At 31.1% G+C, this 17,916-nt stretch overlaps 1 protein-coding gene across 1 annotated transcript in view; it reads right to left on the reverse strand.

Moving 5' to 3' along the window:
- The window catches only part of LOC107439526 (A disintegrin and metalloproteinase with thrombospondin motifs adt-2), a 111,344-nt gene that overhangs the window by 48,953 nt on the left and 44,475 nt on the right, over positions 1 to 17,916 (reverse strand). Inside the window, exons 2-5 of the mRNA XM_071185863.1 lie at positions 16,345 to 16,420; positions 5,476 to 5,738; positions 2,099 to 2,243; positions 768 to 1,057 (exon numbers count right to left, since the gene is read on the reverse strand). Coding sequence (XP_071041964.1) covers positions 768 to 1,057; positions 2,099 to 2,243; positions 5,476 to 5,738; positions 16,345 to 16,420 — 774 coding nt within the window. The remainder of the gene's footprint in view (positions 1 to 767; positions 1,058 to 2,098; positions 2,244 to 5,475; positions 5,739 to 16,344; positions 16,421 to 17,916) is intronic.

Here is a 17,916-nt window from a genome sequence, read left to right on the forward strand (position 1 = left end):
AAGGGTTTATTCGATTAACAAAACAATAATGAAGATAAACAAATTTGTGAAGGGTCCGATTAAAAGATAAATTATTTTGTGAAGGGTCCGTTTTTAAGTTAAAATATTTTGTGAAGGGTCCGTTTTTATGAAAAGATATTTTGTGAAAAGTCCGTTAACGGACCCAAATTTCTTCTAAACAGACCCCTGTAAGCTAATTATTATTTTTTTTTTATAACGGACTCTCAATACCATAATAATATCAATAATTTTACCTTGACCCCAGTTGGGCTCAATATGGGTCCTATTGGAACGTACACCGAGGGAACAATACAGGGACGTCTAGATTTTTTAATATTGGTCCTATATAGGAGCAATCTCGGTTTTTATGGGGCCAATATAGAGCCTATATTGACTGATTAATGAATATATAATATCGTGTGAATCTGATAATTTTATATAGGGCCGATATTGGTTGTAAATTGGCGGTAAAATTTCGAGTAAATAGGAAATTCTATCTAGACCTAATATAGGGAAAACAGCGACTCTTTGAACTCAAATTGAGCCAAAATTCGTGAATATTAGTCCAATGAGGACCCAAGTTATTTTGCTACTAGGATATATATAAAATAGTTGGTTAAAAACTGAATAAAAATGTTAAAAATACAATAGCTTTCCCAAGTGCTGTAAACAATGTTAAAAATTTCTTACTATATATTAGATACCTATTCCTCTACTTGCCCATTCACTCAAACAATAATTTCTAAATATAATATAAAATATCTTACAGCATTCATCATGGTTAAGACAAAAGTTGTTAATTGCCGATCTGTGTCTGTTGGAAAAGTCCTCCTCATCTGATCGTACAAGGCTTGATCGATGAAAACTGCTGTTTCGATCACTGCTGGGGACTTGGAATCTATGGCTCTCTTCTCCCTCGATCTGGTGTCATTTGGAAATTGCTCATTATTTTCTATGGATGGGTAAAAATCATGATCATCGGGCAATGTCTCCAGTTTTAAACTTTCATCCTCCACTGTGTAGTTCTTTAAAGGAATTTGTTTGTGTTTACGAAGAGCTGCAGATAAAAATCAAATAAACAAGTCACAAGATTGAAGTGTAAAACTGCCTTCAAGCAATTTTTTAAATAATTTTAGTTCAAGATTGATTAACGTGCTTAATGTTTTGTATTAAATGGTGCTCATTTTACAAAAAATTCTCAGAATATTTAATTTAGGAAGCTATTGTATTGTTACACTCTGTGCAAAATAAAAATCGAACCAATATAAATAACTTTTAATTCAATGATTGGGTCTAAGAATTCAATTTTAAAGGTTCAAGGGGGTGATCTCAAATACGCTAATTAATTAGTGCGTGCTGTAATTAAGTAACGAAATCAGACACAAAAACGTACTGTCTCTGAATAAACGTGCATTTTTTTCGACGGATTCGGATTTCTGAAACCAGATTATAGTGGGCAGCTGCAATTTGAAAAGTTATGGTTCCAATAGTTTGTTCTGAAAAACGGTCTATTATTACTTTTTGTGTATTTTACCACATCTCGAGAGCTTTTTAAGCTAATCAGAAAATTTTTGCAAACAATGATAAAATTCGTTTATCCAAAGATCGTTTATCCGCTCTGTTTAAAAAAGATAGATTCGTATAGAGTTCATTATCCGTTCTATGCAAAAATAACTTAATAGACTTTATTTTGCTTTCACTTTACATCTAACGCATCCAATCCCAGTGTGTTAAAAGTGTAACTATATAACTTTTAATTCGAAATAAATAGTAGTGAATTAAATAAAGCAAACTATTATTACCTCGCCCACCAATAAACTGCTATAAAAATACAGTTTGGCTACCAGTTTTATCTTTTTTACCCATAGAAAGCACATATGACTCGCCAGTCTCGAGAATGCCAATAACTATCGCTTTTAGAGAAGATGTATGTTTTCCGTGAATTAAAAGTGATTTTCAGATGAAAAATGACTTTTATTGTCCATTACTGAGTTCTTCTGAATTGATACACTTATCAAAATAAATGACGATGAAATATAGCAGCTTGAAACTATAAATAAGAAACTGATTAGGTTTATTTAATGATTGTAACACTTACCATGGGGACAAAAAGTATCTGGCGAGATTTCTCTTCTGACAATAATGTGGGGTTTTTTATATTTGTTTTCTGGTAGTCGCTGTACAATATGATCTGGTAATGGATGGATTGTGAAGGTTGTGTCGGGAGTCTGGACGTAGCCTCTCTAAAATTAGGAAAAATGAAATTGCAACTTCAATTATAGATAAAATGCAAGAATTACAACTTCAAGACAACAAGAATTACAACAAGACAACAAGAATTACAACTTCAAGACAACAAGAATTACAACAAGACGAACAAGTATTACAACAAGACAACAAGAATTACAACAAGACGAACAAGAATTAAATGACAAGAATTAGACGAACAAGAAAATGACCCTTTTACTCTGATTATAATACAAATACATATATATACAAATACATACGTATAAATTCAAAATCATATAAATACAAATACGTATAACTTTATTTTAAAAAATTTATAAATGAGGCACTGGTTTCTCATTTATAAATTTTTTCACTCTCTAATTTTCGTTTTTTAATTGTAAAAAATAGTTTAATAGTAACTAAAAAAATATGTTAGATTTTGGGAATTATATTAATTCTAAAATGTCATTCTCAAATCAAGCAGTTTAAATTTTTTTCGTGAACATTCAAAAAATTATCAATAAATGACTTCGTAAATTAAAGAAAGTTCAATGATGAATAAATGTTTCTCTTAGATCAAAATAACTGCAAATAAGTACAAATTTGAAAAAAATATTGTTTGGAAGTGAGTCGTGTTTAGAAGATTTTACCTTTAATGCAGAAAAAAAACACCGGCGTTTTATGTTGTATTTCATTACCATAAATTATTAAAATGCTAAATAGAATATTTTTCACTTATTTTGCCCCTAAATTAATACAAAATAATAAAAAAGTATGAAAAATATGTTAAATGAAAATTCTGCGTCAAAGGGGCTAAAGAATTTGCAGCTTGAAAATTTGTTTTAAGAAAAATGAACTTACAATTGTCATTTATCACACAGCATCAGAATACAAAAGAAATTGAAAACATAAGGAGTAAAAATTAGTTGCAAATTCTAAATATTATATGGTTTTAGAAAATTATATGCTGAATAAAAGTATATTAATAGTTTTTCAGAGTTTTTGAAAATTTTTTGTTTATATGGTCCTACCTACAATTCTTGAGAAGAGTAACTTTGTCTTGACAGTTATTTGGGTTAAGGTAGAAGATATGCATACAAATCTTCATACCTTTTATCAGTTTCAACACGTTGAGCGCCGCGTCAGCCATCGGTGGCTGACACTGGATTTTTCATTTAAGCCGCGTCAACCACCGGTGGCTGACACTGAAATTACATTTAGGCTGCGTCTGCCACCGCTTGCTGACTCTGACATAGGCCGGGAAAAACAGCTGGCTGACAGCGTATAACATGATATAGAACCATAAAATTTACACTCTTTTATGGAATTGCAGAAAATTTATTCAAAATTTACTTAATTATTATGATTCCTGGTTTAATAAATTCAATTTACTAGGTTTTTATCCACCACTATTTCTAAACAATTCGTAGGCTTACATAATTCACCACTTTTTTTCATGCATGTCATGCGAAACCTGTTAAAAACTAGCAAAATCTGTCTAATATTTGCAAATTTAGTTTGTAGTTATTTACCGTTGTGGCCTGAAGGGCAAGACATGTAAAATTAGCGTGGCGTTCAACGTGTTAAGCACCACTTTCATAATTCCAAAAATAGCAAAAGTAAAATATTGCACGAACATTTAATTCAAAGGACAGAGAAATTCGTTTTCCCTATTTGTATAACAGCAACTTAAACATTCATGTTTGGATAGGCAATTTGTGATTTTTATAAAAATGAGATATCATTTGAAATAACTCTTCAGTTCAAAGTCAAATAAGCTATCATTTTTGTCAAGGTACCATGTTCTTACCGTGGAATAAAATTAAGTTGGTAAATAAAGGTTTAAACTGTTTTGTCTTGCTTTTGAATCTAGGCTCTTGGTCATATAGCGTAGTATTTGTCATTTTGTTTGGTTTCGTTGAGGTTTATACTGTTTTAAAAATCTATAAGTAATATCTATCAGACATTTTAAATTTAGTTTGTGGTGGTAACTATGCTGAAATTTTCTTCTTACGGCCTTTAACCCCTTGGGGACGGGTGATTCAGAAAAGCATTCGTACAAAATCAGAATCAAGTTGCAATTAAATAAAAAACGGTAACTTAAATGTAGTCGTTGCTAATTTGACAGACTTACTTTGCTTTCACTTTAATTATTGTTAGTTTAATCATATATATAATCCATGTTAATTCAAAGTATAACTAAATAGTTTTATTTTGAACAAAGTATTGGTGAATTAAGTAAATCAAACAATTATAACTCCGCCCACAAATAAGAAATACTTTGATTACCAGTTTTATATTTTTACCCTGATTGATACGGTTTTTTGCTGTCACGTATTTGTGACAGTCGGCGCGAAAGGGTTAAGCAGCATTTAAAAGACATTTGAAGTTTAGATAGTGGTGAAAACTAATCTGAAATACACTTATTATAATTTAAAATAGCATCTAACGGACATTTGAAACTTAGATAATGGTGAAAACTACATTTATTATAATCTAGAGTAGTGTCTAACAGATGTTTGAAATTCAGATAGCGGTGGATACTAAACTAAATAATATTTATTATAATCAATCTAGAGCTGGTGTGGATGGCCTGGTTAGTAGGGCGTCGGACTCATGTCCAAGAGGTCGCGTGTTCGATCCCCACCTGCTGAAGACTCATTATCTTGCAAATGGTGACTTATGCATGTTAAATCTGTCGGGTTACAATGTCCTCTATGTTCCCATAACACATTAATGCCACTCGGGGTACTGAATTGATTGTTCCCTAGTTAGGTCAAAATTACGATCTGTGAATGTATGAATGGGTGAGCCCTATAAACGGACTGTGACGTGTGTCTGGCTGAAGACGTATTCTTGGTTATAGATTGCTCCACTGAAATACAAAAAAAAGCACCCTCTGCCTTAAATTCGGTTGGTTTCACTGCTGATATTGGTAAGTAACATTAGAAACAACAAGAGCAATATAATCTAAAATGATATCTAACAGACATTGGAAATTTATATAGTGGTGGAAATTATAATTATTATGATTTTAACTAGTATCTAACAGACGTTTGAAATTTAGATAGCGATGAGTGCTAAGCTGAATATTATTTATTATAATCTAAAGCAATATTTAACAGACGTTTGAAATTTAGATAGCGGTGAATGCTAAGCTGAATATTAGTTATTATAATCTAAACTGATATTCAACAGACATTTGAAATTTAAATAGCAGAGGAAATTAAGCTGAATAATATTTACAATGCCATCACAGATGGATATTGCTGCTGTACTATCCAGATGATTGAGTGATTTTCCATGATAAAAACAGTTTTTTCTTTCTTTGGGAGCAGTTTTGTTGAGAACGTAACTAATGGATGGATTCTTCCACAAGTCTAGAAGCAATTTCTCTCCCAGAGAATTCAGATGAATCTGTAATTTATTGCTATGTTTTGAATGAGATGATTTGTTCTTTGGATGTATTCTAATAGTTGGTGATTCGATGATTTCTAGATGAGAAAAATCTGAAAGAAAAAAAAATAAACTGATAAAAATTGTTCACGAAAAAAAAACTCAATGAAAGTTGATTAATCATCCAATTTTCATCACATACATGTGTGCCAATTTGTATGGCAATTGCAGAAATTTTTTTCAACGATACTAACATTTATATTTTAAAAATAAAATCTGGGTATTTAAAAAATAAAATATACTCATAGCTGCCAACTTGTAAGGCCGTTGAGAACAAACATTTTCTTAGTACTTAGTATAATTTTCTTAGTAGTTATAGCGTTTTGACGAATTATATCAATTCAAAGTTTCAAAAAACATTTCAACCTACCACGTCAAATATGTAGATATGATCTACTTGCCAGCTTAAATCTTTAAGTAGTTTAATTTTTAGAAAATATTTCCATTTTTAATTGTTGTTTCACTAGCAATCTGTAAAATCTTATTTAGCGACTGTGCGAGTTGGCAGGTATTGTTTTACTTATTATACTTCATTTGCATTCCACAACCTCATCGAAGCACCACAAAGATCAAGCTAAAAATGAATGGGAAAAGGGCCCCAAGCCGCCTCAGATGCCCTAGTCCTAGTGTTTTGATTTTATTGGTCACCTGGGTCGCGAAGCGACCCCTATCCCATTCATCTAGAATTTTAACACTGTTTTGGTTGAGCATTGAGGTAAGCAGGAAGTGGAGTTGCTTTTCTCAGATGCCCAGATATTTTATACAGTTTAAGTTTTACTTATTATAAACATATTGACAGGTATGTCACAGGATTCTAAAATGTAAAATGTGGCGGAAACTCTGTTCATTTTTATTTATCTATTATCTCTTTGATTATTCAATCGGAACTACGACTATGACTTACATTTCAAATTATTCATATTTAAAACAAAGTGACTTAATTACACTGTTCCGTTTCGCACCCTGTTACTTCATTGTTTTCTATGTATGTTTTCTCTTCTTATATTTTTTGATGAGTGGGAAAAGGGCCTCAGATGCCCAACTTCTACTCAAATGATGATGATTAAGTTTCGCGCTCAGTAACACTCTGAAAAAAATTAGCTTGAAAAAGTTGGTAAATTTAATCTCCTTTAATAAAGTTTTGAGTTTTATTTGTCACCACTTTTTGTATTTTAAGTCGCACGTGGCAACCCTCTGTAGCAGCGTTTCCTAATTTTTTGCGGTTACGGTACCCTAAATAATCAACCTTCATTCAGCGGAAGCCCAAATTTATAAATAAAGTTTTAACTAATTTTGACATTTGCGTCACGAGAATTGTGAGGATTTTTCTGATTTGAAAAAGGACTGTTTTCGTTCGTTATAGAAACTGGGCGTCTAAGGTCATTGCGGCCCTTTAAAGGTCTATATACACATCAAGAAAATTTTTATTTTTTTTTATTTTTCTAAAATCAAGTAGTAGCTAACAGAAGAAAATATTCAGTTAGTAAAAAAAATAGTAACTATTTTAATAGGAGGTTTTCGCGTCATGACAGGCAAACAAAAATTCAGGTTTTAATGGGTTAAGATAATTGTGAACGTTATAACATATTAAAATATATTTAAAACTAGGAGGCTCCGCCCCCCTGCTCGCTAACGCTCGGTATCATCGGTTTTATTGATACATACATACATACATACGTACGTATTAGCGTTTTATATAATATAGATAGATTTTTAATTAGAGGAATGGAGATTTCACAGTTTAATCATTAATAGTCTTAAATGAGATTTATTTCTGACAGTTAAATTTTCAGACCTTGTGCTATATCTAGTCTAGTTGCGAATTTATTTCTGGCTTACGTACATAAGTTGAAAAGGATTAAAATAAGCCGAATGATAGCTTACTCCGAAATGAAAATTTAAAGAGCTGCTAAAACACTAAAAATGGTTATTATAAAAACATATTTTTTTGTTAAAGAAGTTAGTTATTTTGATTTGAAAAGCGCGATGGGAATTACTAATGGAATAATTTATAAAAGCTTGTTTTATATTATTTGTTCAATATATTGTTCTTAGAAATATTACATTTTTCGTTTAAAAATCCCGCCACAGAGGTTCGAACCCCTGTTCTTCAAAATGACAATTTAGTGCCTTCACGGCTCAGTTATCCTGTTACTAATCTAAACTTTACTTCGCTACGAAAAACGTTTCGCGAAAAATGTTTATGTTCGCAACTGATAATCGTATGCATAGTTTTATCTATCATAACTATGCACGATTAATCTCGTGAGCGTCCAACAGATCGTTACGTTCTATCGATACGCACAATTAAAAAAAATTATTGAGCGAGTTTATAGATATTTTACGATAGGAAACCATACAAAAGTGTGGCGTCATTTTTAAGTTTGCATCACGTTTTTTGTCTAATGAAATATTCCGCAAAAACAATAACTTTTTTTTCACGGTGATTTAAAAACAAAAGCAGACTGCCCATGAAAATAAAAATCAGTGACACATAAACCCCAAACTTCGAAGTGGTCTTTATGTATTATTCATATCACCAAAACCCTTTTCAAAGGTGTGTCCTGGGGAAGTGCGGGAGGGAAGTCATCATAACTGTGACCGTACCGTTATACGTGTCATTTGCATTTAGATTTAATAATAAAAAATAAACAGAAAATTATCAACCGTTTCGAAAGAATAACGTTTCAACTGTGTGAAAATGTCGCAGTCTATTCGATGGATAGGCGGATATTTGTTGACGCTAAAAGTGGGGCAATTTTTTTTTGTTTTGTTTGGCGAGTATGGTAGCTTCTGTTTATTCTAAAATAAAGTAGTTTTGAGATTTTGATTGAAGTAGCAGTTTTTAATAGAAAACATCTGGTGGGCAAAATCACCCTGATTGAAGGGGCAACTTTGTTAACATATCGCTCATTTGGTTAACTGCAAAATCAACCCAAAAAGAGTAATTATCAGTTTGTCATTGTTGGACCAAATTATATACTATTGAGATATATATATCATATAATAGTATATGAGCTATATGCTATTATATAATACTAGTGGGCTGCTCCCCCTGCTCACTAACACTCGGCAACCCCCGAAAATTGCTACGCAATCTTATATGGTTTGCTTCGCAAACGAAGCTCGCTTCGCTCGCTACTAACTTAGGTACATTGCAAATGCACAAAATTCTAAGAATTCAAAACAATCATTCAAATCCGTATAAAAACCTTTTTTTTTTAAAAAAAATTACACCTTTTTAGTAAATACTAAGTCATTAAAATAAATTTGAATTCAAATAAATGACATGTAATCCGTTAAACCTATTAGAAATGTGCTATAGTATAATTCGTGATATCAATCAAAAATTGTCAAATAAATTCGTAATATATAAATTCGTGAAAAAAAGCGCTGTCGACAAAATACTAAAATAGACATCTATCGACAAAGACTACTCACTTCTGCCTAGATTAATAGTATGAGATTGCCGCAACTGATGCTCTCTGGTTATTTCAGTTTCCGTTTTTAAAAGCGCTATATGTTGAGCCACCTCAGCTAGATTTGGCATGTGACATTTTTAGCGGCAATCATTGGTCGATTCGCCGTGTAAGAGAAATAGTAACGTAAACAAAACAAAGCAAACGTTGCCACCGGCGGAAAAGAAATACAGCCAAAATTTGGGAGCCACGTAAGAGAATTATATATATTAGATATAATATCATTTGGTTAAACAATGACGTAACTGCATAATCAACCTAAATTAAGTAATTATCATTGTTTCACCAAATGAGCAATATTTAAACACCATTTATCAGATTTTTAGAACCAGAGAGCTAAGTGCAATAATAATCTTTTCTCTTTTGCTGATTGACTTTTAATTCCTCATCCTCATTAAAAATTTAAAAAAAAATTTCATAATTCTCTCACCACTTTTTACCTCTACTTTTTTTAATAATAAAGCGCTGTATAAGTCTACGTTGTACAAGTTAAATTGTAAGGGCCATATAGGCCTCAGATGCCAAGTTCTAGAACAACGAACGAACAAATTAAATTGAGGTAAATAATTATGATTTTTTTTTTAATGGAGCAAGATACTTCAATTACTTTGGCATGTTAACAATTTAAGCAGTTATTAGTTCTATAAACGGAAACAGTATCATTTTTAAATTAAAATAAATTAATTAGCTAGATTTAAAACTTTTTTTTGTTCAAAATATAACACTTTCAAATTTCTTATATTTAGCGAAGACTACCTGAAGCAGGTTCGCGCTTGTCTAGAAAATTTCATCTAGTGTTAGTTAAGTGTATGTTTTAAAGTGTTATTCAATGTTTTTATAAATTATTTTTCTATTTATATTCTATGTATTTATAAATTATTCTATCTTTTTATAAATTATACGTTATTTTCCATATCCACTGCATGTAAATGGCTCAAATGTTATAGGAAACACCACTTTGTTACGGTTTTCTCATGGTGAGGCTTTAAAAAAACTGACAAAAAATTTCTAAACAATTCGCAGGCTTATATAACTCAAAAATTTTCTCAGATATGTCAAGCTAAACCTTTTAAAAAATTAGCAAAATCTGTCTAATGTTTGCAAATTTGGTTTGTAGTTATTTACCGTTGTGACCAGACTGGCAACCCATGTAAAATTAGCATGGCATTCAACGTGTTAATAAGCATGAGGAAATATTTGTCATGGATCGAAAAGAATAATCAAAATATAATCGAAAATGGGTTTTTTTCTAGTATAAAGTGATTTGCATTGACAGTGCTTTATTCATTAAAAATTGCACTGATGAACATGTAGAATACATTAAAGTTCAAGAAGCTTAAAAATTATAATTGGATTTTTTTCCGCCATATTGTTGTTTCTTAATGTATTTTTTCAAAGCATTAAAGTAATAAAAAAATGAACAAAACCACATTGAGAAGAGGCGTTATAGACACGTATCAAAGAAATGTAACACATTGTTGCACAAATCAATGGTTCAGGAGTGAAAATGAAAGCCCATCGAGAGCGAGAAATAAGAATTGGAGCAGAAAAAAATAGCTTTTACGAACGTGTCTTATCGTCAGACGTCTTGAAGAGCTTTGTTTTGGTTCTAATTGTTACGTGCATTATGAATAATAAGACTGTAATAAAAAATTTTACTAACTCAAAGGGTTCATAAAATGTATAATTTCTATTGTTGGCTGTACTTTTCGCAACACAAGAAAATATCCCGTTCTCGCAACGTCGAACGTTACATATTTTTGTAAAATTAACCTCAAACTAAACCTTAAATATAAATTCTATCCCAGAAGTCTTCATGTTCTACGGCGTTAAAAGCGGTTGCTAAATAACAATTTTAAAAAAAAATGGTGCGTGGAGTCCCTCCGCGCGGAAGAAGTGAAACTTCGTAACGTGGAAATGAAAATAGGAAGGGGTAGAAATTGATTTTTAGTGAAATCATATTGTTTCTTTAAGACAAACTTTATTAACAATGCTTACAATTCACAATTGATCGCATCTTTTAATTATCATTTTCGAGTGGAGAAATATCCAAATCTATAACATTTACAATGGGATTATGATAACTAAAGTAAGATACGAAATGTTTGAGTTCTATTTTTTCAATATTTCTTGCAAAAACTGCATCAATGGTAGTTACCCCTTTGGTTGTTGGATCATTCCTACCATTTATCATTTCCAATCCAAATTTGTCTTTAAGGAAGGTTAATAATGTTTCAGCTTCAGGTAACGAGAAATTCACATTAAAATCTCCTGCAAGGATCACAGGCCGCTCACAATAATCAATTTCTTCACCAGTAACGTCTGCCAGAGCTTGTGAACCTGCGGTGGATAGTGGCAATAAAGATGTTCCGTCATCAATAAACAGTTAGTTTGAATAATTGTTTTAAATCGTCTGCTGATGTAATAACTGCAACTCGAGCTGATTGCTAGGCAACCAAACGACTTTTTCATGTCATTAATGTTTTGTTTTGTTTATCGTTGCGTTGAACGTTTAACGCAACCTTGTTGGAAGTCGCATTAGAAGTTTCACTTCAATAATCTGGATAAGTATATCCTCGATATTTCAGGGTTGTACAAATTTTTTTTTCCAAGTTGCAGAGAACGAGCTGCGATGGCTCAGGGGATAGAGCGTTCGCCTTCCAATGAGGTGAACCGGGGTTCGATCCCAGCGATGGCTGATTGATGCGAATTCCGCATCCGGCTTGCATCGACCCCAATGCTGACGGGAAATATCCTCAGTGGAAGACGGATCATGGGTGAAAGTCTCCTTGCTATCAGGCTAACCGTGGGAGGTTCTCGTGGTTTTCCACTCCATCTGACACAAATGCCGGTTAGTTCCATCAAAAAGTCCCCCACGAAGGCTTATTTGTCCCAATGATTGATCCAGGAGTTCCCTTTTATATTTTATTTTTCAACCGTCGTTGAATGGCTATCCCAATTTTTTGGGTTTACACCTACTAATGTTCAACTCCATAGTCCTTTGAATTTGAACAAAACCCAGAAGACAAGGGAACTTCTGAATCAAGTATTGGGAGAAATTTGCCTTCGTGGAGGACTTTTTGATGGAACTGACCAGCATTTGCTTTACATGGAGAGGAAAACCTCTCACGATCTACCTGACGGCAAAGGGACTCTAACCCGTGATCCGTCCACCACTGGGGATATTTTACGTCAGGACTGTGGTCGGTGAAAGTTGGATGAGGAATTCGAATCGTATAATTTCTGGGATTCAAACCCGGTTCACATCATTGAAAAGTGAACTCTCCATGAAGAAAATTCAAAAAAATCTAAATGCAAATAAATTATTGGAATAGAATTTTCCTCCTTGCGTAAGCCTAAGTCATCCTCTCATAATTTGTTTTTAGCTTGATATTTTGAAAATTAAATTTTAGTATTTGAATTTTCATGACTTACTCTAGCTGTGCCTGCACTCATTTCATCTATATTTTAAATTAGTTGCGAAGACGAAAGCGAATTTTTTGATGAAAAAATTCTCCCGTGATGTTGCCTCCTCTTAAGTATTGGCGAAATTAATCATAATTTCGCGTGCTTAAACTTTTAATTCTACATTCCTTTTAATAATTCCTTGCATGAAGCGGAGCACCAATCTTAAGTCATTTTTTAAAGGATAAATTTTTGCTCGTAAAAGAATTTATAACAAAAGGGCGTCCCAAAAATGGAATATGATACGACCAGAGCAAATCTAACGAAATACTTTTTAATACACATCGTTTCTGTAATTTTTGAACGCAATATAAAAACCTAAGTTTCATTCAAACCTCAAATATTGAAGCAGAAAGGGCAATGACCTCACCATATCTCTCTTAATCAAAACCATAAAGGATTCAACAACTGACCAACTTTAATTCTTCTTTAATGTCTCGCACTAATCTTCTTTTTGACTAGCCTAAAATGACCATTGCATGACATTGGTTTCGCATTAGTGGTTGCTTTTAAGGATTAAGAGCTCATGTTTTGTCACAAGCACATTTTTCGTAATAGAAATTATGTGATAAAGCGTGAAAAATACATTTGAACTCAGGCTTTAATCTCTAAGTATTTTCTTTTTGTAAAATAGAGAATAAAATATGCAAAAGGATTGGCGCTCAAATTTTTTTAAATAAATGCATTATATTTGAAAAATGATCTTTGTAAATACATGAATAAATAAGTAATATGAAATTATGAATTCTCAGAATCATGGCTCAGAATCTTTTCTACATAAAAAGTATATTTATAATAACATTTACAAACAAAATTAAATATACTATGTGTATAAGTATTTTATGAATTCCCAGAATCATGACCAGTAATTTATGAATTCGCAGAATCATGACTCAGAATCCTTTCCTGATAAAAAGTATATTTATAGTAACATTTACAAGCAAAGTCAAATATAATATATGCATAAGTATTTTATGAATTCCCAGAATCATGACCAATAATTAATGAACTGACAGAATCATGGCCCAGAATCTTTTCTAAATAAAAACTATATTTATTGTAACATGTACAAATAATATTAAATATACTATATGTATTGCAAATAATTTATGAATTTTTCAGAATCATGACCGGTAGTTCATGAATTCACAGAATTATGACTTAGAATCTTTTCTATATTAAAAGTATATTTATAGTAACATTTACAAACAAATCTAAATATACTATGTATAAGTATTTAATGAATTCACAGAATCATGACTAGGAATCTTTTCTTGATAAAAAGTATATTTATAGTAACATTTACAAAAAAATTAAATATACTATACATATAAATATTTTATGAATTCCCAGAATCATGACCAATAATTTATGAATTAAAAGAATCATGTCTCAGAATCTTGTCTAAATAAAAGGAAAATTTATATTAACATTTACGAATAATATTAAATATACTATATGTATTGTAAATAATTTATAAATTTCTCAGAATCATGACCAGTAATTTATGAATTCACAGAATCATGACTCTGAATCTTTTCTAGATAAAAAGTATATTTATAGTAACTTTTATTCCTATCCTTAAGGGAAAATTTTGTTTCATAAGCAGGTGGAAGGTAAATTGCTAAACGGATAACGTGATGACGGATGAACGAGTCTTTTTTTGTAACTAAAATTGGTCTACTTTTGATGCTTGACTTAAAAAACTTTTTTTTCGTTGCAATAACCTGTAGTACCTTTTAGGTACCTTTGTCTATCGACAGGTACGAAAAAGTTTCTAACTAGACGAAGACCAGTAACATCACATCCCATTATTTCATAATTCCGCAAAAAACGCTTTCATAATCAAACAATATTAAACTTACTATGTATTATAAGTAATTTATAAATTGTTATTGTTGTTGGCATTTTGTGTGAAGTTCACTTTCATTTTCATTCTCGAACGTTTTTTTGCTGTCGTGCTATATTTCATATGCAAACGAATAAGAGCATTCAACACCCATTATTTCAAGTCGAGTTTCGAATTGATGGGGTGGACATATTGCGACAGTACTCCACCCATGCAATTTTCAAAGTTTCCTTTTCATGTAACGATGCGTGCGCAAATAGGGGGGGGGTCGAATTGTGCATTTCCTGCGGAAAGTCATTCATTGGACTGCCCTACTTGAATGGACATGTCTACAATGCCCTACACTTGTAACACAATTTTATAAGGGTGTTTGGACTCGATTCCAGGGTCACGTAGAAGAGTAAGGTTAAAGGTTTGTCAAGTAAAAAACACTGTTCCTAGTAAAATTCACTAAAAGTTTTTTAAAAAAATGGAATGATGTTAAATCATGCAAACTTGTTTCACGAGTTTACCATTAGGGATTTCCTTTTAAGTTTTGTTGAAACCTTTTATTTTTAATTGCATGCATACTTATGACCATCGACGTATGACATTCAGCATTCTAAAAAAATGCACACAAATACTGTCGGACCTCTATTTAACGAAGTCGCTACATCCGGAAAAAAATGTTCGCTATATTAAAAATTCGTTAAATAGAAAATCATCATTTTAAGTACTTAAACAACACAAAACAGATTTTAAATTCATAAAGACTTGACATAATTAAAATAGCAATTGTAAATTTTTATCTGCTGTTTATTTTAGAAATCTTAGCCATCAAAGAAATCTGCATGGAAATAAAGAGTAGAACAAAATATTATCCAGTGTTACACTATCATGCTACATACATTTTCATCTAAAAAAAGATAAAGTTCCTGTATGAAATGCAAACAAAAAGGGAAAGGGATTTTATTGCTTTCTCTGAAAGGTTAGTGGCTGCGAAAATCAATACAAGGTTATTTCCTCCACAAATTGCATTAACAAGTTTGAAATAGTCTGAAATATTTTGTGAAATAGGAAAAAAGTCGTTCTCAAAGAAAAGTTCGTTAAATAGAAAACTCACTTCGCTATTTGGAGGTTACTTAATGAAAAAATTTCCAAGATGTTCTTGGTTCCTCGAGAAAAAATCGAAAAATAGCGAAATTCGCAAAAGGAAAGTTCGTTAAATAGAAGTCCGACTGTATTTTGAAAATTTGGCACGAAAATTACTATTTTATGCTTATTGACAACTATAAAAGGTTGTTAAATCTAGAAAATTAAATTAAATTAAATTTAGGAAACTGAATAAAAAGTCAATTAATAAACTCTTCCGCTGATATTTTGATATCGATTTATAAGTAAAGTAATCAATAAATTAGTTCACCGTAACAAAATTTCAAAAAAAAGTCTTTTTAAATCTTATATTTTAAATTTTGTACTCTTTGTTTTAACATTATAATATATTTACATAAAATTTGTTTTCATTGAGCATTTTAAAGACTTTGTAAGGCAGTTCATAACATTTTGCTGAAGACTGTAGAAAAGGAGTCAATTAACGGAATATCAATTAATTAAAAAGATTTTTTTTTCTTTTAATATTTTCGCTAAGTAGTAAATATTTCCCAAACATAACTAAACCTTTTTTGCTCTGTGTGACTGTTGCTTGTTTTATGGAGGTGTTGTTGGGATTAGGAAGGATTGAACGAGTTCGATTTATTTTTCTTGAATTGTTATATGAATTCTTATTATTCATTAAACGTTTAGTTTTGAATCATTTGAATTTTATTTAGTTGATTTTTAAAATTCTTATTGTCCAAAGTGGTGAAATATTCACAAGCATAAGCTTACCTGTATTATTTGATCCTAAAAGTATGAATTTTTCTGATTCTGTGAAGAGGTTATGAAGAGATGAAAGTTGTAAGCTCTACAAAAGAAAAAAAATGTAAGTTCAGCGCTTGAAAGGTATAAACAAAATAAAGAGACAAAAAGGAATAAAACAATGAAGATTAACGACGAAAATTAAGAAAAATAATAAAAATATGTTTTATTTACTACGCATATATTCACACTATTGTATTTATATATTTTGCTTTAGCTATATTTATAAAATATTAGAAAGCACCCTTTTTTGCGGATATAATCGTGTGAGCTGATGATGAGATTCATTGATGCCAACTGCTCCGGACGCACCAAAATAACTTAAAAAACGGTAAATAACTACAAACTAAATTTTGCAAATATTTGACTAATTTTGCTTACTTTTCAAAAGGTTTGAAAATCTAATAAATTGAATTTATTAATCCAAGAATCACAATTAATAAACTACCATCTGAAAATAAATATTCACTGTCCGGAGCATGTTGGCATCTCTGGAGATTATATATTTTCCTTACATTGTTTTCTGGATTTTAAATATAATCAATTACTAATATGACAATTTTAAATGTTTATTTACTAATAATTTTTCTTATAAACTGAAATAGATAATAAACTGAATTGCTTTTGATTAATGTATGCTTTTAATTGTTATTATCATTGATATTTTAAGAATTCTTTTCAAGATATGTTGTGACAGAAATTTTCTTCAATGTGTTTTGGAAAAAAATATCGTTTTAAGTAATTTTATAAAAACGTTACAATTTGAAAAATATCAACAGTGAGGAAGCTTACAATTACGGGAGGCGTTGATTAGGTTCCCTATTTGCTGCCTCTCATCAAACCTGATGCTAATAATATGCAGATTCTTGTCATAAATCAGTTTTTTTCTATGAAAGTTGAAGTCATTCGCTTAAAATATCTGTATTAAAAAAATTCTGCTTGTTTACGCTTTCGCCCCAACTTCCCTCGTCCAAACATTTCCCACGTGATTCCATTAAGATCTAGTAGCGAGCATAATTTATTGGCATACTAGCACTACGGAAAATGCGTAGTAGTTGGAGAGTATGCAAAAATATTGTGTTTTCTTTTTCAGTTCTTTATATTTTAAAATAGAATAAAAAATATGATGATATTCCGCGTTATTTTTTTCCAAACAGATTTGTTAGGAAAGCGATTAAAAACTAAAGTTAAAGGTCAACAAATCTTGAGCTTTGTTATGTTTTTTCTTCTTCTTCTTTCAGACTAAAGAATAAGCACGTCAACAACCCACCCACAGCAAGGTCTTCCACATTCGTTCCATTTGCTTGACCACGAATCTACGAATATTATTTACTTTATTTCAAATTTATTTCCTCTTTCTTTTCTTTTTATCTTCTTGAATGACTGGTCAAGAGTTGCTTCCGTTCCTGCATTCCACAAAAGAGAAGATTTGAATACTGTATGATAATTTATGAATACTGTTATCGTTTATTTATGATAGACAGTTATATTTTCTATATCGGTAGTTATCATCTCAATATGATTCTCAATATGATATATATA

Source organism: Parasteatoda tepidariorum, chromosome 9, assembly GCF_043381705.1.
Source record: "Parasteatoda tepidariorum isolate YZ-2023 chromosome 9, CAS_Ptep_4.0, whole genome shotgun sequence".
NCBI classification, from domain to species: Eukaryota; Metazoa; Arthropoda; class Arachnida; order Araneae; family Theridiidae; genus Parasteatoda; species Parasteatoda tepidariorum.